This window comes from Aythya ferina (genome assembly GCF_964211825.1).
Source record: "Aythya ferina genome assembly, chromosome: 2".
NCBI lineage: Eukaryota > Metazoa > Chordata > Aves > Anseriformes > Anatidae > Aythya > Aythya ferina.
In genome coordinates this window covers 96,209,895-96,231,106 of record NC_140297.1, presented here as the reverse complement: position 1 = coordinate 96,231,106, position 21,212 = coordinate 96,209,895, and the positions used below count along the sequence as shown (strand labels likewise).

General features: G+C 35.3%; 1 protein-coding gene across 4 annotated transcripts in view; it reads right to left on the bottom strand.

The window, feature by feature from the left end:
• GABBR2 (gamma-aminobutyric acid type B receptor subunit 2) overlaps positions 1–21,212 on the bottom strand; it is a 500,245-nt gene that overhangs the window by 180,022 nt on the left and 299,011 nt on the right. For all 4 annotated transcript variants that reach the window (XM_084508376.1, XM_084508377.1, XM_084508378.1 and 1 more), the window contains one exon: positions 17,091–17,151. In XM_084508376.1, coding sequence (XP_084364502.1) covers positions 17,091–17,151 — 61 coding nt within the window. The remainder of the gene's footprint in view (positions 1–17,090; positions 17,152–21,212) is intronic.

The following is a 21,212-nucleotide window of genomic DNA, read 5'->3' as shown; positions in this document are numbered from 1 at the left end:
TTGTAGCAGACTTTCATATGCTTGGTGTATCTGCATTTCTTCAAGGAAATTAGGATTTGTATTTCATATGCTTTAAGAGCATATTTTCTGTCGTTGGGTACTTATTATTAAAAATAGTTCAAGGTTTCGATTGTATACAATGAGATCAAAGTAGGTTGCAGAACAATATCTTAAAAGTTAAAAATAGCTATAGCCTCAGATGAATATTTAAGTCATGCAAAATTAGGTCTCTCACATTGTCTGTCAGATTACAGGGTTGATTGTATGAGGTGCTAGAAGTCATGAATGCCTAATCAATTTAGTATTCCAGGATCTACTCAGAAGTTTGCTGGATCAGGCTCAGAGTTGACAACAGTACAACTAGACCATCTTCATAAAACACTGCTTAATTAAAGTATTTACATATACAGCAGTAATTCATCATACCATAAGCTATGGCTGATTAATACCAGTAAGCTGGTTTTAAAACATTGCACTCTCATTAAAATCAACAATAGGGCAGGGTTCCTAAAGGCTTGACCCACTTCCAATGCAATTTGACCCAATTCTATGTGATGCAGTTCCATTTATAGTTTATCTGTTGATTGGGTTTTATCCATCTAACAGATCAGCTATTGATTTCTACACAACAGCACAATTTACAGAATCATTCCAGATTAAAAGGGGAAAGATCTATTGTTCAGCTTTGTTTGTCCTTGACCACTCCAACAGGATTAATTGTCTGACATCATTTTTAGTAGATAAAGGTTAGTTTGCTCTGAAAAAAAATGCAATGTGGATGGAATAACCTTCTTGGCAGGTTGTTGTACTGCCTAACTATCATGTAGAGTTACCCAATGATTTTGTTGACATTTAATTTAAATATTCCCATACATCTTTATCTAGACTCATAATCATGGACTAGAGAAAAAAATCCTATCCTTGAGAATGGCAGCTAAATTGTAGTATAGGTAAAGAAACCTACTGTGTGTACAGAGCAGGAAGCTTTCCTCATGTTTTAAGCCTCTAAGGGGCACCCACATCTTTTTGTTTAGGTAATCAGTGGTAATTTCTTGAATAGCAATACACAAATCTCAGATATGGCAATTCTCAGCAAACTTTTAACATCTGAGAAAAGGGAATACATGGGAAAATATTCTGGTCGAAGCAGAAAGGAGTTTACCAATATTTCAGGGACTGTGATTACTACTGGCCTTCTACAGAGACTGGAAAATGCAATTTGCATAATGGCAACAGAGGGCATGCTGTATGCTGTTGATGCTGGGTCTGTGACAACTGTATATGTACATCACTATTTTAAATACAAATTTAACCAATTGCAAAGTTAATATTACATTAAATTAGCATTAACTAATGATAATTAATAGAAATAATTGAACCTATTTTTCAAGGTTTTTTGTTTGTTTGTTTGTTTTGTTTTGTTTTTCTTTTCAGTCCCACAGAGTTCATTTCTGGGAGGATACCAACAAAGATAAATATGAAAGAATTGATTGAGGGAAAACTCAGAGAAATCTGTAGTTTGTGTTTCCTCTCTTCCCATTCTGTACAGCCTTCCTGTTTCCATACTAATCAAGAAACTGTTTGTAAATGCTAAGTGGCAAACCATTTGAATGAATTAGAGTAACATTATAAAAACATTTCAGCTCTGTGTTTCTGTCTCCATCCTGAGCAAAGTGGTTCAGGAACAGAAGTTCACTTCCTTAATACAAAGTGACTAAAAGCCACTCTCATGACCTAATCTTTCACCTAGTCAAAATTGGGTCTGTCAGCATAGAGTATTCCTGTCTCTTTATCTGGATCCTGAATAAGCTTACTTCAGCTACTTGTAACTTTTAAACTGCTAGATATTTTCATCATTAGTCATTCTATAATTTTAAGAATAGAAGGGAAAATTATTCCTGAGATTTAACCTTTAATCTTGTAATTGTTGACTTCTAAGTGCTTGGTTTACGACATGCAAATGTCAATTTTCTCTCTTTTGCTCTCTCTTTTTTTTTTTTTTTCTTGTTTTTAATACTGGTTGCAAAGCCAAGAAGATGAAAGGAAAGCAAGCGAATGGAATATACCTACTCTTAAATAAAGAATTTCATAATATTTCACCCTATATTCATTCCAAATAACAAGAATATAAATGCCACCTGGAATGAATCCTGCTTGAATGAATGTAAATTACAGACAGTCATGAAATTAATTATACAGCAATAAAGGATGCTGCTGAGCCACTTTGACACCTGTTCTTTTAGTCTCCACATTAGTGAGCTGGTGAAAGTGAGAAGCAGCAAGTACTGCTAGAGCTTAGAAAACAGCTTTTCTCTAAACATTCTTTACATCAGTAATTTGCAGTTAGCTGGGGCTCAGGAAAAGCACTGCAAATTCAGGGGCTGAAACAAGCATAATTTTAATGCATGCCAAGAGTGCATGGATGGCTGAATCTGCTGGAAAAGTGCAGCACACATTTCTTCTAGTGTTTGCTGCCCGGCACAAGGAAGTATGCATGTAGATTGTGAAGGCTGAAGTTATCCTTCCAATAACTCTGCCTGTGCTCCTATGGGGTATGAAGTCCTGCCAGGGGTACTAGCTGAACTGCAAAAACTTTTTTTTCTTCCTACTTCTCTGTCCATGCAGGAGCAGCCAAGATTTTGCTAAATGGGAGAGCCTGAGGCCAATAACCACAAATAAATTGAACCTGGCAGATCATTTAACATAAACTTTTATTCCTTTTAGGATCTCACACTAAGAAAGTCTCAACACAAAATTCCACTAGGCAGAGGTGGGGAACTTTGCAATGCTACTACCTAGACAATTTTTCTTCTTTAATTCAGTAAAATAGAAAAAAAAAAATATTCTGGCAGGAAGATCTCCTTTGTCAGTCACAGCAAATGTTTAAGGGGAGAACAACTTGCAAAACTGCTTAGATGTTCAAGTTTTCAGTTAAAAAGCTGAGGGAGACATTTTTCTCTTGGTAATTCATCTTACAAACAATTAGGGTTAGGATTTGCTCCATTTGGGAAGAATCCACTTCGGGTAGCATTTTCAAAATGCTGAACTGATTTAGAAATATGTGTCTTATGTCTTAGTTGGATTTCCCCTTCAAATATTATCTTGGATATTTCTTACATTTATTCAGGCTCTTCCTTAAATGTAGCTAGATCTGAGACAGCTAAAAAACCACCCTTGAATTTTGGTTAAAAAAATTACTAAAATATGAATCAATATGGGAAAACAGGATCATAAGTCCAATTTGAGCCCAGAGGAGGGATAGAATATTTACCTGCTGATCCAGGGCATTAGCAGGATGCTCTATATCCATAGGGCACATGTACATGTTTTTGTGGCATACAATCTCAGATTCCTTCCCAGACCACATGCTTCTATAAACACTACTAATTTCAGAGCCAGCCCACAGTTGGAGTTACCTGCACCAGTAATTTTAGCCATCACAGTACATCATCAACTGGCCTAAAGCTGCAAGAGTCTTGGGAGGTTTTCAGTGATTACAACAGGCCCACAGTGCTGAAAAATGAACCTGTAGCACACAGGCAACAATCTAGCATTTGGCTGCAGGTTATCACTTGGAATGTCAGCTGAATTTATCAAACCTGGGATATGAGAAGTTAAACAGCTTCTGGTGATCTATAGCTTCTGTATGTATTTGCAAACTTAAATCCAACTTAACATTTTCCAGGTGTGAAAATTCATGAATGATTTTTCAAAAATTTTTCTCTCTTCTCTAAATTCAAAAAGCCCTTCATGTATTTACTGACCTTTGTGATTCATACTTTGGGGGCCTTTCATAGTCTTTCCCTTTTGAGGGGGAAGCATAGATTAATATGTGAACAACTTCCTCCTTTTTATCAGGCCCCATGCCATTTACTAATACAGCACAACGTTCGCCTGCTGTCACATCATACTGCCACAACCATGCTCCAAATGTCACATTAGCAAAGTCAGGTTAAAATCACTTTGTGTTATAATATTTTCCGCACTGACCTTTTGAAGGGCCAGAGTGAGAGGAAGGCTTAGCTCCTATTGCTCTGAGCGGGAAGCCTCTGCAATTTTCTCTTCTAAATGCAAGAAGCACATGCTTTGTATTTAAGAACCTGTTGTAATTGTTACATCCTCACTATCCACCCAACTTTCTGGGTGGATTTTTCAAGCATGCTTGTAAAAAAAGTGAAATTGATTGCTCAAGGATATGGGTCCTTTTGTACATAAGACATCTTGTTCTTTCCAATATGAGGGTCAAGGAGCACAAATGGAAACAGCTCAGGAATCTGCTTCTCCTGATGCTGTCAGCTTTCCATTTTAACACAGTTCAGGACAGAATGTGGAGCTATTTGCCTCACAAGGCTTACGAATTACCTGACCTTTTTAGATGAGAGCAGGGGATCTGTATTACTAATTTGGGAACTATAGCATACTTTTAAATGAGGCAAGGGTCAACCATGACTTTATGATAGATAGGAATATGTTTCCTTGTCCATAGGGACAAGCTATCCAGCCTGCTCAGTGTAAAATATGTTGTGCAGCTGTACAGGATCATTTTAGGGGAGACCCTTTCAGGAAGGTATTTCTCTTTTCCTTTTTCTTCAAACTAGCCCTTATGCATAGCCCTAAATGTTCCAGCCATGGACAGGGAGGCTGTGACAGAACCTTCCATGTCAAGGGGGGGTTCTGAGCACCCCTACTGGGACCAGACAAGTGCCGTATCTGGTACAATACAAGGAAAATGTTTACTATACATATACATTCCTACACAAGGGATTAACCATCAAAGATTGCATATGGTCTTCCAAGGAGAAACATGGCCTGAATTCGATGTGCAGAAAGCAGCTTAAGGAGGAAATGTGTCCATTGTATGGACATTAAAGAAAGCAGAAAGGACTATGCTGGTGAGATAGTGAGGTAACAAACAGCTTTGTGTCAGTAGTCAGGGATCATATAAAGTAGCATTTAGCTCTAAATCACGGTTCCCTATTCCCGCCTGACCCTGTTTGTTACGTACATGGCATTAATTTGATATATTTTTTATTCTGGCAGTAGTTTAACAAACTGACTGTTAAATTTTCTGTGGTGAAATCAGTTTTTTAAAGGCTGATGTGCTAGATATATCTAATGAATTAGTTTACTTACAAAGAACTCATCCACCGCCTGCCGTGGTCATTTAAGGAAATATATGCACTCCAGCTGAAGATAAAAAATACCAAGATGGCTGGAATTGTAAGAAAATATTTTTCTTAACAACCCACACTCATGTTCTCCTTTTGGTTTCAATTTCTGAATCAATAACTCAAGAGTAAGATAACTATGACTCAGCCTCTTCCTCTCTGGGGACAAGGGGGAGTTTGAGTCCATGGTAGGCTTTTTTTTAGGATGTTTTTCCTAAATCCTAAATGTCTATGCTTTTTTTGACTCCCAGAGTCTGCAAGGGGGAATTTGGAAAATAAGCTTACTCTGTGAGCTTACAGTGACGACAAAGGGTCTATACTGCCACTGGGAATAAAGGAATTGAAAGCTAATATTTCCTGAACTGGCATCCCCGCTTAGTTTCTTTTGAAAGGGTGTATGTGTGATAAATTTCTGTTCAAACAAGTCAGCAAAATTCACTGAATAAAGAGATGCCTATCAGGGAAGTAAAACAAATTTAATATAACCATTTTAAGTAACCATTTTAATTCAACTCAGAAAATGACACCTATCCTGTTGCAGAGTATTATTTAAAGTTGGACATTTAGAAACAAAAGGGTAGAGAAGTTTGTCTCCTCCTAAATCTGTTGTTTACATATGCTCATTTTATAGTACCATGTTTACAGAATGAGTCTTTAATTCCTCTACTAGACTGCAGTGATGATGTATGGAAACAGATTGTTTTTCCAGAAACAAGAAATTTCAGCTTAGAGGACAAGGGGCCAATACAATGACTGCATGACCATCTATATTTGGAACTGAATTGGTACATACACACATTAGTACCTGACAGAACAAAAATGAAGAATGATTAGTTTGCAGAAAGGGGGACTAGTAAATTTTAAATGGAATTTAATCTTTCCACACCCTTTATACAAAGCTGATATCTGGATTAATAGTGTTCCTGTGCTGTCAATGTTTTGGTATCAATGTCTGTATGACTTCTGTATGATTCACAACTGTTTTTGACCACCTACACAGAGAACAAACCCATCTTCACTGTTTTTTAAAGTGTTTCTTGTTCATCTTCTTGATCTGTAATAGGTTTAACTCTCACAGTGATTTTGTTTTCTCCTAGCACTATGATAATATTGCCTACAATCCCAGAACTAGCTCTCTAAAAGAAATTTTTGTCAAAAATTCTTTGTTATAAAATTCCATTAAGTCAGAGAACCTGTCAGATGTTATAAACTTATCTCAGTATGTCTATCCTACAACTGCACAAATCTTTACATTCTGGGGTGATTTATTATTAAATAATGTTTTGCTTTTGTTTGTTCAGATGCTATAATGTCAAATAATAAATCTATGCACTTCTAGTGACCCAGATAAATTTTCTTTTCTTTTCTTCTATTCATTAATAATTAAAGTTGTTCTATCTCATGGGTTAGTATTCATGGGGAATATTTGAACTACAGGTATGGTGTCATTGATGGTGTCATTGCAACAGACCACATTCTCTATTAATTATATCAAATGAAGGATTTTCCCGCATTATATACCAGAGTCTGATGGATTTCTCAGAAATCTTCTGTCTCTTTTTATCCCCTGAAGAAATTTTATTACAACTGCTTTCAGAAAAAGTGAACCTCTCCAAGATGCCAACAGGAGAGAGGTTAGGAGTCTGAATACTGATTGAAAAGAAAAGAAGAGAAGAGAAGAGAAGAGAAGAGAAGAGAAGAGAAGAGAAGAGAAGAGAAGAGAAGAGAAGAGAAGAGAAGAGAAGAGAAGAGAAGAGAAGAGAAGAGAAGAGAAGAGAAGAGAAGAGAAGAGAAGAGAAGAGAAGAGAAGAGAAAAAAGAAAAAAGAAAAGAAGAAAAGAAAAGAAAAGGAAAGGAAAGGAAAGGAAAGGAAAGGAAAGGAAAGGAAAGGAAAGGAAAGGAAAGGAAAGGAAAGGAAAGGAAAGGAAAGGAAAGGAAAGGAAAGGAAAGGAAAGGAAAGGAAAGGAAAGGAAAGGAAAGAGAAAAGAAAAGAAAAGAGAAAAGAAAAGAAAAGAAAAGAAAAGAAAAGAAAAGAAAAGAAAAGAAAAGAAAAGAAAAGAAAAGAAAAGAAAAGAAAAGAAAAGAAAAGAAAAGAAAAGAAAAGAAAAGAAAAGAAAAGAAAAGAAAAGAAAAGAAAAGAAAAGAAAAGAAAAGAAAAGAAAAAAAAAGTTTAAGTTACAGTACAAATAGGAGAGCTCTGCAGGAGACATTTGACAATTCTTTCAGGTCTTTCTCATCTGCTGTTTCTTTACAGTTTGATAATTTCTGGTAACTTTTTGGAACTGGATATGTCAAACTTTTGTAGAGATAAATTATTGTAAAATTATTTTCTGTTGTTTTCCAGCCTTTTTTTTTTCTTTGCTGATGGCTTTGAAATGTAGTCTTTTTCACTGTTATTTAAGAAAGTGCCTGAGACACTTTTGTACAAAACAGGGACAGAGACCCATCAGTTCCTATGAAACTGTTTGTACCTCAGAGTATACCAGATGAACTGATGTGGAATCCTATGAAAACTACAGCTATTTCTATAATGCCCGTACTTGTCACAATAATAATTACTTGCACAGTCCCAATCATCTCTCGGGGGATGAACTGCTCCATAAAACCTTGTACAGGCACACATACACACAGATAAATAGGTCTCTCCTGCTTCTCACACAGGCCTTCTTCTCTTGCCTGAGGGCAAAGAGTTAAACCAATTCTTTCTAACTATTCTGTGCTGCTTACTACAACTTTGGGTTACAGAGTACTCAGCTACTCTAAAACTTCTTCACACAAATGCTGATGGCTGCAAAGCTGTGGTCTCACAGAGCTCTATTCCCAAATGCTACCAAGTTGCTTGTTTTGCTCGTTGGTGTATTTCCAGTTCATAGCCATATTGTTGTTGCTGCACTGACAGCAGCACCCAAGCTTCCTAGTTTAAAAGCGAGCTCAAATGAAACAAAATAAGCTGCTGTGACAACCAGTGGCTGCAGTATTGGCATATCCTTCCTGTATATCCTCTCTGGCCCTGGAATTTATATCCATGGAATATGATTTGTTTCAAACAAGGTGACTCTGGCAACTCCACACACTTAATCCCTTTAATCTTTCTTTTTGCCCTAAGACCCCAAACAATTTCTGTAGCTCTTATCTGTCTTTTCTCCAGTTTGACAGTTCTCCTGCAGAATTTGGATACCTGAATCTCAAGATAATATTCCATGTTTACATATAAAAATTAAAATAAGTAAACAAATAAATAAATAAATTATTCCGAAAGAACAGGTTACAAGAGGAACAACTAGAACAGGGGAAAAAATATTTCTGATAGTATTTAGGGAAGAAAAAGAGAAAATTAACAGGAAATGTATCCAAAAAATCATAGAACAGATAAAAAAACAGCTAGAAACAGTATCTTTTATGTTGTCATCCAACAGAGGAATGTTACAAAGGTGTGGCAGTGCTGACAACAAAATGACAGATGAAGTTCAGTGCTAGTAAGATACAAAGCAACATATAAGAGAAAAATAATGGCAGGTATATGTACAAAGTGGTTGGTACTGATAAGCAACAAGTGAATAGCACCCAGGATGAGACCCTAGGCTTACTATGTCTGGGTCTTTAAAAATATCACAGCTGTGCTCACTGGTGGCCAAAGAGGCAAGGAGAGGTTGAATGTGGTAGGACAGAATATTGGAAAAATAGTTAAAAATAAAATGAAAAGGTTACTCTGTGGTTTGATGTATAGTAATGGATATTTTAATGTTATATGTGGCTTTCATTATGCAATCACAAAAACGGTATAAGAGTATCAGAAGAGGTATGGGATTATTAGAATTATAGAACAGCTTTTATACATGTATAAGGAAAAAATAAGTGAATGGCAAAAGCTTTCCTTTCTAAACAAGAGTTATTGATGAGAAAGATCTGTAAAACATGAATGGTATAGAAAAAAGTGAATAATGCACAATTATTCACCACTTCTCACACAACAAGAACAGGGTATGCCCAATGAATCGTGAGATAGATGGTTTGAAACAAACAAACAAACAGATGGAAGAGCTTTAATCATTCCATGCATAATTATTTTTGTGAAGCTCATTGCAACTGGATGTGTTGAAGGCCAAACTTATAAACATATTAATGCAAGATACGACAAATTGGTAGAGGATAAATCCATGAAGAAGCATTAAACCAGATAGTCCGAAGACAGCCTCCAATTCAAAAAGTGATGAAGATGCTGGCCTTTGGAAACTGGGAGGTTATAACTGAGAAACAATTATTCTATATACGCCTGCTTTTGTGCGTATGCCCATAGCTGACATACACAATATCCTTCCCTCCTGGGCACTGTCAAGTGGATACTGACCTAGACAGAGCTTGTCATCTGACCCAATACTGTAATGCTTCATGAACCAGACATACAATTAATTCTCCAAACAGAGAATCAAGTACTACAGCATTAGGCAATTGAACCACCAAAATATCTACACTTCAAATTCCACACCTTATTGTACAGACATGGGAAAAGTTACGTTTTCTATTGAGGGTTTTCAGAGAGTAAATGGTCTCTTATGATAGATTACTTAATTATCAGTGTCCTTTTTTTTTTTTTTTTTTTTTTTTTTTTTTAAGTATGTGCATGTTGGGGGAAAAACATCTTTCAAGAACTGACTGAAAGTCACTTCTTTAAATGCTTCAGCAGAAGAGGAGACACAGCACTTCCCTTCCCTAGTAGCTATTTAAATAAATGGTTAGAAGAGTCATCATGCTTGGGAAATCCCATGTTTAATTCATGTTCTGCATGAGAGGACTGAAATGTTTACCTCTTTCTATTCATGTCTATGGGCTATCCATTTGTCTGTACATTGACTCTCACTTTTTGTCCTGCTAAAAATATTGCAGCAAAAAATTCAGGACTGGTGGACCAGAAAACAGGGACAGAAGGCCTAGTGCTATATTAACTATTACAGTTATGATTCTCAGTTGGATGAGGGATCCTCACCTCTTCTCCAGCCCTGGCCCCAAAGATTACTTGAGAAATTTATATTCAAATAATACAGTAGATCTAAACAAAACAAAACATAATACAGATGCTAGAAGAGGAACCAAATCTGTTTTCTCCTCACAAATCACCTAAACAGTCTACAGTTTCATGTTTATCCTGTCTTTTACTAGAAACTATTCAAAGAAATACAACAACTGGTATCAGTAGTAGACAGGTATTAGTAAATAGATGGGTATTTGTAAATTGTGTGTCAGAATCACATAGCATACACTGCAGATGAGCAATAGCTCAAAATTATATACAGTATTTCTAGCAGGGGAGTCAAGATGTATAAAAAGTCATCTGTTTGTCACCAGGTACAATGAAAACACCTATGACACTTTAGAGGTCTGTTCAACTTGTTCTTCAAAGGTTTCAATGGTAGCAATATTATGATCCCTTCGGAGTTTAAATATCCTTCTCATTAGAAAGTCTTTCCTAATATGTGGCTTAAATATCTACTGATACTATTTAAATCCCTTGCTTCTCAGCCAGACGATGAGACGACAAGACAATTTTTTCTATTTTTAGCAGAACTGTCATATGTTTTGACCATCATGTCTCCTCTTTATGCAACCTAGATATTTTGCTTTTTCTGATGAGGTATGTTTTTAATCCTGTCATCTTTATACATTTTTCTTGAGTCATCCCTGGACACAGTAGTTAGCTGTAGACTTTTGGCACTGGCTACAGTAGAAGTATGCTATTATTTATACATCCCAAAAACAAAATTTTTATTTTTCTTCTATGTTGTTTTGCTTATTCATATTCAGCCTGTGGCCCACTGTAACCCCTGCCTCCTCTTACATATAACTATGGCCTGGTGAGTGTTCCCCATTTTTTATTTACCCAGCGTATTATTCCCAATGTAGCACCAGGCACTTGACCTGGTCAAATAAACAGATTTTATAATAAATAAACAGATTTCTTTTTTTTTTTTTTTTTTTTTCCATGATTATTTCTTCAATTTGTTAATAAGTTTTTGAATGCTTGTCTAGTTCCCCTGGAGCTTGCTGGCTGTCCCAGGGGCCACTGTGCATTTGATAACTACACATTGTAGTTCATCTTCCTAACCAGTGAAGACAACATTCAGTGACTCCAGATTTAAGGCACATCCTTTCAGGACTCTCCTTGCTATATCTCTCCATTTTAGGAGGCTATTCTTTTCAAGAAAATGAGACTCAGTTTTGTGAACACCCTGTAGCTACACATAGACAGTACTCTCCTAAATTGTTTAAGTGTCACTGGCAGCAAAAGAGCGAAGTGGTATTGCACAGAGGCAGTGTGACTGAAGCACAATGCCTAAAATTTTTGAATCATCCTGCTAAATGACCAGATTTAAGACAAGAGAGCACCAGTGTGGCTTTGTATACCACAGTTCTACCAGGATGAACTGGTATTGAAACATTTGACAGTATGTTGAAAACTATTTTTTCAGAAGGATTTCAATTAGAAGGGACCTATTAAAAGTTTTCATGTTGTCACAACTAATGGCCTTGGAGCTGAAAAAAAGTTACCGTCTATGCATTTGCATGTGGTTTGTTAGAAAATTGCTACTGCTCATTCTGTAACTGTTTATTGGTCTTCAACAGGATGTACCGATCACTAATATAAAAAATTAGTCAGGAAGACATGAATGGCCACAATCTAACTACACTGCTTCTGATATGCAGATACAGTGGAGTTGATACTCCATTTCTTAGGTACTCCTAAGATTTAGTTCACCAAACGAAGTTTTTTGATTGCAAGTAAAGCACTCCGGTAAGGATGTCAGAAGCAAATTTTCCCATTTCCTTAATTTATTCCTTTTTTGCATGCAAAATGATTCTTTAAGGATAGAGTTATCTTTTCCATAAGGATCCAGCTGTATTTACTACCCAGAATAAACAAAACTCAAATTGTTTTACGTCCTTATTGTTACATGAAACTAGTGAGTCTTTAAATTTCACTATTCGCATTCTGATCAGCAAACAAAATTCTGTATTCCTTTATTTACTTTTCCCCAAAATTCATATCTGACTATTCAAAGGTGATCCTTAATCTCAGGGTGAAAGGGGGAGGGAGAGGAGGGAAGGAGTGTGACACAGCCATTGTTAAGCATTTTATTCTCATTTTGTACATATGCTGCTGAGATAGAGAAATCTGAACCCACTGATTCTGGATATTTACCACCACAGACTCTGTATATTTGACATGATACATCTCAAACTTGATTTTTCAGAATTTTAACGGAATATTTTGTGTCTGTTGGATTATATTCTTTCAACATTATTCATAGAACGAAAATCCACAAACTGGTTCTGCAGGATATATATTAGACAGTATACCATAAATATAAAAAATATTGAAAGGCAGTTAGTCTCATTATTTATATGAATTCTTATGAGAGCAGGAACCCAAAGTAGTTTGACTCTGCTGAATTGTATTTAAAATAATAGAAGAAAACTTTTCCAGAATTGAATTGATACCCCTGGAGAACAAGGTGTTGTATCTGTAGGTGATTCTGGAGAATTGCTAATGTTTCCTTCATTGAAATGGTTGTGGACACCAGACAAGTCAGAAGTGAGTAGATGAACACAGACTCCATGAAAGCAATCCTGGAATCTCATGTACCTTGTTCTTAAATACAAAATAGACATTTGTTTATTTGTATCTGTTGAATAAAGAATAACCTACGGCTTTTACTGTAGAAAATCAGTAATGGCTTTTCTAAGAAAACCAATGGTCTTAAAAACATAGCCTACTTCTTAGACTACTGCCTGGCTTTTGAGTTGAAACTCTTGAATTCTTTGACCTTTTCTTCCCCAAAGCACACAGCAGGTAACCATCCTTCTGTCTTCAAGTTTTCTCAATATGAAGTACCCCAAATGTTTCCTCCTACCTACAAGAACCACGATTTATATACATTTCAATGCTGTCTGTTTTCAATTCAGCTTTGCTTTTTTAGTATATTTTTACTCTTTTACTTTTTTATTCAGCTTTACTTTTCCTTTCCAATCTATTCTAGCACCAAAGTCTTAGGACCAAAGTCAATAGGAAAATGTCTGAAAGCAAGGTGCTTTTTAGGCTCCAGTCAGATGAATCAGCAATGATCTACCACAGTGAAGCACTCTGAAGAATGGGTATGTATCTGTCCTTGCAGCTTCCTGTATCACTGCAATCTTCAGTCCCAGTTTTGCAGCTTCCTTCCCTGTCTCCTGATATGCACATAACAGTTGCCAGGATCCTCTACGAGCTTACAATTGCCAGGATCCTCTTTCAGCTTCCACAAGCCAAAAGATTTTGGCCCATCTACTCCAACTACATGTTTGACAACGACAATAGTCCTTTAATGGCATCAGTGGAAAAATTGCTTCATTCAGAAAGATGCCAACTTTCAAAAATTACATGGATATTTGATCTAGACTGGCAGACTGATCTTTATTTGTCAGTAAGGTAGGAGAACAAAATGCTGTTACATGTGCTTTGTGTTCTCTGCTGAATACTAAATCATTCCTGAGTGATATTCACAATCTATACAGCAGTAAGTAGTTTGGTCACAACTATCCCTGGCACCATCTGTTTGAACACTTGCAAAACTAACAGAAGCTGAAAAAAGGGAAATGACTAGCATGAGTTTTGGAAAAATTACGTCTACCTCCAAAATTAAGGCAGCTATTCAAAATCTCATTACAGTGTACCGCAGTTACCCTCTGAACCCTCATGGCTGTTTTCCCTTGCCTCTGGCAGATGTCATTGTCTACTTTTCCAAAGCCAAAATGTTTGCACATAATCTCATTAACACAAAGGTTTCCAGCAAAGATTTTGTGTTAAGGACACCTGGACAACTTTCTCTTTTCAACAGTTTGTCAAGCAGCTTGCAACATGGAGGCTTTCTTTTTCCAGGGAAACATCAAATCATTTCAGTTTGAGCACTGCCCTTTGACCCTGGGAAAAATGTCTTGCTCACTGCCTGTCCTTCTCAGTTTTGTACCATTTTGCCTTTTAAGCTCTTGTTAGAGTTGTCAGGCACTGTCTGTCCAATACTGCAGGAAACAGAAATTGAAGCTCCTGAGTCCATCACAAACTGAGTTGTTTTTCTGCTCTGGCAAATGAGGAATAGAGTTTCTGGCCAAGAAATCCTACTTCTCGTATATGATTACCTACTTACTTGTTTTATTTTTCTGCATTGATTTATTGGTGATAATTGTGTGTTTTAATTCAAGTCATTAATAAAACTATAAACCATTGCAGATGAAGAAATGACTGTGGAAGTACAGAACACTGATACTGATGATTCCCAGTTACATTTGGATAATAAGCTACTAATGCATTTAATATATGTTATACACCGTTAACACTAATCTCATAAAAAATAATAATTAAAAAAAGACATCTTTGATGTTGTCTTTTCTTTTCCTAGAAATCATGATGATTTGTATCACAGTTCATAAAAAAAATGTTAATGAATTAGATATATATCTATCTCAAGCCTGATAGCACCTAACAGCTATAATTGCAAAGGAAAAGCCCATTTACCAATTTAAATACTGGATTTAATTAGCTTCTTTCCATTATTTGGATCTGCTCCAATAGTCCAAGATTTATTAAAAGTTAATGTGAATGTTTTGGAAAGCTTTCCTACCAATGTTTTATAGATTCTTTTTTAAAAATTACAATTTCTACAGGTATTTTCTACAACTATGCCATAGGTATAATAGCCATGTATTAAAACTGTAACAATGAAAGAGGAAAAGAAAATTTAAAAAAAATAATAATCTGTTAATAGCTGGAATATCATTTCTAGTTAAAAAAAAAAAAAAAGTGTTTTTTCCCTATTGTTTGTTTCTTATTGTGAATATCATTCCTTATTCCAATTTCTCATATTTTTTTACATTGTTTTCATTTCCCAAATTTTAGTGACAACAAAATTTAAAACAGAATTCAGATGTGTTGATGGACTATTGCTTGTGTGAGAGATAATCCAGCCCTTCTTCTGCATTTCTCCATAGGATGCGTGGGTTACAATGAAAACAAGTAGGCTTTTTTCCTGTAGGTTGATGGGAAACATTTGGTTGATGATCAAAATCCTGAGTATGGGCCTGAAGCAGTTCTGAAACAGCCATTATGTAATGGCAAGGAATTATAAAATGGGCAGCTGTCTCCTCTGTTCTTATTGACCCAACAGTACTTCAACTGATCGTAAAGCCATTGGTGCTAAATAGCATCTGTTGCAAAACTGGAAAACATTATAAAGAAACTCAGATTTCAAAGGCTGGCAATAGAAGTCTGTCTAAAATTAGCTATCCAGGTCTTCAGTTGTTCCTCTAGATTAGTTCAGAAGATGCATGTCTCACCTCCCCATGATCCCCTATCACATCATTAATACACAGAGGGAATGTGCCAAACTTCCTCCTCACTTGGATGCTCTAGCAGGGTGCAGCTGCCTTTGGCAGAATGCACAGGGCCTCCTTCAGACTTCTGAGGAATAAACACCTTTTGTAAAATCCTCTTGTAATATTTACTCATGATTCTTTCATGTTGCTGTAAATATTACTATTATGAAAAAATGGGAGGAAGGAGAGAAGCAGAGGAAGCAATAAATATTTATCATCAGTGTTGAGCAGTGATTTCTAAATTATATTATCATGAGATGGCGTCTGCAAAATTTTAGTGGGTAGAAATGCTTCAGGGAACATCAGTTAATAGCATCAGTTGTAGATGTGAAGACAAGAACAATCCTTAAGATTGCTTTTGTAAATTAGAATGAGTAACAAATCCCCTCAAGTACATTGCTGTTCATTAATAATAATGCCCATACAGCAGACAATTTCTGCTCAAAGGATGAGCCTTTGAAATTGGTCAGCAAGATTATGTTTAAAGTGATCTCCTAAACGGAAAGAGTGAGCCTCTTTCTTGTGCACTGCCTGAGAAGGATTTGCCATCTCCATTTCTCACTACTGCTCTCACAAGACCACAAATATGTAATTATTTCCAGCTTTATCTCAGTCTCAGACTAGGAATAAAAACAATAATTATGTTCTATGAGCTGTAGAAACAACTATGACGTGTCTTCTGTGAATTACCATTTCAGCAGAAAACTTTATCAAGCAAGCAGCTCGTCCTGGCTGCAAACAACCCTTGACAAATCCTAGTGTCTGCAAGGTGGGGCTCCATCTGTGGTCTCTGCTGCTGAGACCATTTCCTTCAGAATGAGCTTGGGCTGAGGGGATGGAGCAGTCTTGGTGAGTCACACTGCAGGAGACTGTTGCCTCTAAGGGATGAGGTTGGCAGTTTGCATCCTTTACATGCTGAAGCTCTGCTCCAGAAAGAACTTTTGGCAACCAGTTGCTGAACATCAAAAGCAAGCCTTCAGAGAGCACAAATGCTAACTTGAAAGAGCTTAAGAGAAAAAACAAACAAACAACAACAACAACAACAAAACCTCTCCAAGACCCTCTTCAGATTCAATTTCCAGAAATGACTGTACTAAGGACTAGGTACTAAGTGGATCAGTCTTTCCGACAGCTGTTGTCTGCTGCTATAGATCTACAGTTTCTATGTGTATGTGGATTTTCTGAAAGGAAAATACTTGGAAATATCTCAGACCACTATGTGTACAAAACACAGTACTTTAAACAGGTAATAAAACAGGTAATTTTTTTTTCTAAGTACCTTTACCTTGCTGCATCTTCCAAGCACTTTCTTTTAAAAGTAACTGCACATATTTTTTTATTAAAAAAATGTTTTTTTTATTTAATTAAAAAAATGTTTTATTAAAAAATATGTTTCATTAAAACATGAAACAAATACCATCAATACATAAGTTTGAAACTGCATACATAATTGTAATGAAATAAAAATAATGAAAATGTAATGTAAAATAATGTAATGAAAATAAAATTGTTTGTAACCTACCTTGGAACTGCGTAAACTTGATGGTTCCCATCCTCTCTCCATTTCTGAAAACAACTTGACCCTAAATAAAATAAATAAATAACTTTTAAAAGTTTTATAAATCTCTCATAATATAGTTTCATTAGAACTGCAGTTATTTTCCATTTACTATTAAAGTACCCAAGTAAGGTTTAAACACTGAAAATAGTAGATTCAGCCAAGACTGAAATAACTCAGTTAACATCTCCTTAAAGATTTCTTCCACATACTTTAAATGGCCTTAGAAAGTTGATCAGTGTCATCACCCACAGTTCGAGAGTGAAAATGGAAATACAATAAAGCCAACAACTTGCTGAATCCCAGATGACTGTTTTTATCTAGGATATGAAAGTTATTAAGAGTCATTCCAGAAATGGTTCTATATTTCATTCATTGTATGGTTCTCCAAATGGCTATTTAATCTACCTGTATCAATGATTATAGATACCAGAAGCTTTTGTGGTGTGTTTTTGTACTATATCAGCATGTATTTCCAAGTGTTGTTTTCAAATGTGATCTCTGTAAGACAGTGCTACCCTTTGTTATGCTACATGTTGTTACACTTCAAATTAAGGTCACCTCATCACCTATCCCTGAGGCTGAATCTGCTCACATATCCCTAGCAAATTACTCCCATCTTTCATTCCATCTTTCTGAGTTAAATTAAGAATATATCTTCTTAATTTTCTCTTTACTTCAGCTATTTTATGATGGAGTGTGAAAGAACAGGTTTTCATTCATCTATGCTAAGTAGTATTTTTAATATTTTGAACTTACAGTGGAATGCTGAATGTTGTCAATATAGGTCGCTGTTTTACTCTACCCCCAGTTTCGATAATTATTATCATCCATCTCCATTAATCTTTGTTTTAGCAGATATTAGAATAAGAGAAACTAAAAAAGCATGTACGGCTACATACATTTCTTTGTGTATAAGTCCCATTATGGGTAACCTTTCTGGTCACAAAGGATGCAAGACACAGTCATATTCAATTTACAGAACAATGCAAGAAAAAAACTTAACTTTTACACTTGCTATAAAATGTGATCTTATATATTATTATACTATTGTACCAATATGCTGTCGATTGGAATTTTAAAAGCAGAAAGAGACTCACTGAGATCAGCTGGAACCATACCAAGGGTGTGTAGTGCTCTTGGGTCTACAAAACACTCACCCCATGTTTCCTGCAAAGCTACAGAATACCACTCCCCTTTGGTAAATACAAGAAGACACATTTCAACAAGTGTAAGCTACCATGTGATAAGGATTAGAAACCAAAAAGCCCAATTTGTGACAAAAAAAGAGAGCAAGAGAAATGAACACTGGTAATAACACAGATTCTCTCGACAGCTACAGAAGAGCACAGGAACTGTTTCTGTTGAAGTCCAGCTGGAAATAAATCTAATTCAGTGGCTACTACCAGAGCTCAGGGAGACAACATAAAAAATTAGCAGGCAGATTTACGTGTGCACCTTAGGAACTTTCATCTAGATCTCCCTTAGTTTGGAGAGTTTCTCAGTTCTGTGGCCTGTGACAAAGAACTCTCTAGTTAAATTTTTCAGTGTGTATAAATTACTTTTTGATTTGCTTTTAAATTTCTTGCCTTTTACTTTAACTCTGTGTCCTCTTATTCTTTCATTACAAGATAATAGTATTGCAAGTTGTAGTTTACTGGAATGCTGGAGATAAGCATACAGCAAGAATCATTGCTATCATCAATGATGACAGTCATCTACGACTGCCATCTATTATTGACAGTATAATATACCAACTCATGAATTTTTCTGGATTCCCAGTGCAATTGGTTTGCAATATTATCATTGCCTCTTGTAATATCACCGTACGTTTTCATCATGCAATAGGACAGACCATATGCATCTGCTGACTAGAGATAAATATATACAAACTCATTGATATGTTATGAAACTATCAATTGAACATAGATGAGATCTGAATGTTCTGAATAAATGTAAAAAAAAAATTAGATAAAATACATATGAGGAAAAATATTATCTATATTTATATATAGAGTTACAGAAGTATTTGTTTTTAACAACTCTTTGCTAAGATTTATTGCTTAGAATCATTTAACCAGTAGAAAAACAAAGATATGGATGATGATGAGGAAAGAGTTATAGATTACCTCGTGAAAATGTCCTCGTTATCTACAAAATTATTCAATCACAATATTTTACCTTCAAAAAAGCTTACTGAATAACGTTAAAAAGTAAAATGGGTTATTAAAAGGAAAAAAAAAAGTCTAAATACAGTTTGATGAGTCCTGACATTGTCGTAGGTATTGTTGACAAACTACAGCCATTATTTTGTAAAACACAAGACTATTACATTTGGGTTAAAAAGGCTAAAAAAAAATACAATATTTTTTAATATTCTATTTTATAAACCGATATTATTGCTATTAAGATTTCCATTATGGCTATTAACCAGTCAGTCTTTCAGAAATCTGTTTTGTAGAAACAATGGGTTTATGGATAGAAACAATGGTTTTATGGCATAAGAAGTGAGTTAAAATCTGATGGTTTTCTATGGCCCACATCAAGTCATTTGTTTGTTATCAATATAAGATATAGCTAGAGAGTTATTTTCTTTATAGTTGAGATCCATAAATTATTATTATTATTATTTTTCTTTATTTAAATAGTGTCCAGCACATGTGCAAGGACTGCAGTTTATGGTGTGACTCACTGTAAGGACAAGATCTGATGAAATCCATGTGGATATAACAACAGGCAAAATCCTCATTGTGTTTTGGTGACAATAGTCATAGTTAGATACTGATTAGCAAAGGGAACAGTGATTATACAGATGAGAAGTACTTTTCAAAAGAAAAGTAATAGAAGTAATGTTAATACTGACTTCAGAACATGATTATTGGATTCAAACAATATTTCCCAGTCATGTAATTATTTTACTTCAAGAGATGCAAAATATGGTCTCTTCCCTTAACAAACATTTCAATCAACTAAAAAGTGAACTATATTCACTTAGGTCAAACCACATAGTTTATTATACAATAAAGTAGTTAATCAGAAAGAGCTTTCTTCTTCAATAAACACACATCATAACAATGGATAACAATAGAAATCACACAGAAATCATAGCACCCATTTTATTTTCTTCAATCTACAACCTACAGACTATTTTTTCTTTCTTTTAAAGTAATTTTCTTCACCAGTTACAAAGGTGATGCTACGGTAAATACCAATTCTACAACAGATCTGCCTAACTCTCCGTTATGGACAAGCAGTTTGCATTGGCAATTATCGTTGAAAAGTTGGTGGGAATTAAATAGTAAGTGTGTGGCTTGGAGTCTGATACACAGAGATGTGAACAGAAGGTGGAAGAGAAGCTCAGTCTGGCACAGAGTTCTTGAAATATATTTCATTATTGCTAAAAGCTGTAGAAGCTCATGTTGTGTTTTTTTTTTTTGTTTTGTTTTGTTTTGCTTTTTTTGTTTTGTTTTGATTTAGTGATATCTCCAAATCCAGCTGCTTTTCTTATAATTGTTTGTCTTTTTTTTTTTTTTTTTTTTTTTTTCCTAAAAAGACACATTTTTTTAATGTGCAATTTAAATGATGAAAACCAGAACTGGACCGAACATTTCAATGTTAGTCTCACAACTGCCACATACAAGAACATGACCCTTCTGTTTCTTCTGCACATTGCCTTCTTCTGTGTGCTCCATTTTTATAAGCCTAGCATTGTTTTCTGTCCTACTTGCAGACACTTGGCTATACAGCATAACTGCATTTCACCTTATTACTAAAAAGACAGTTTCTTCTTGGAAATGTACAGTCTCCCTGGATGTACAATCTTCATCTTCTTTTCTTCAATTTATGTCATTTTAAGTCATCGGTCCTTTATTTGTGGTGAGAATAAGAAGTTCACAACAATCATCCATTCATACTCATAAAATATTTGCCAACATTAGTTTTAATTTAGACACATGGGACTTTCCCTGTCATTATAGCATTGTTAGTCATTTGTCTACAGTGGAAGCAGCTGTTTCATATATTTTAATATTTTAATATTTTCTTGGTTGATATTAAGTAGTTATCTTTGCTCTATTATGAACATAT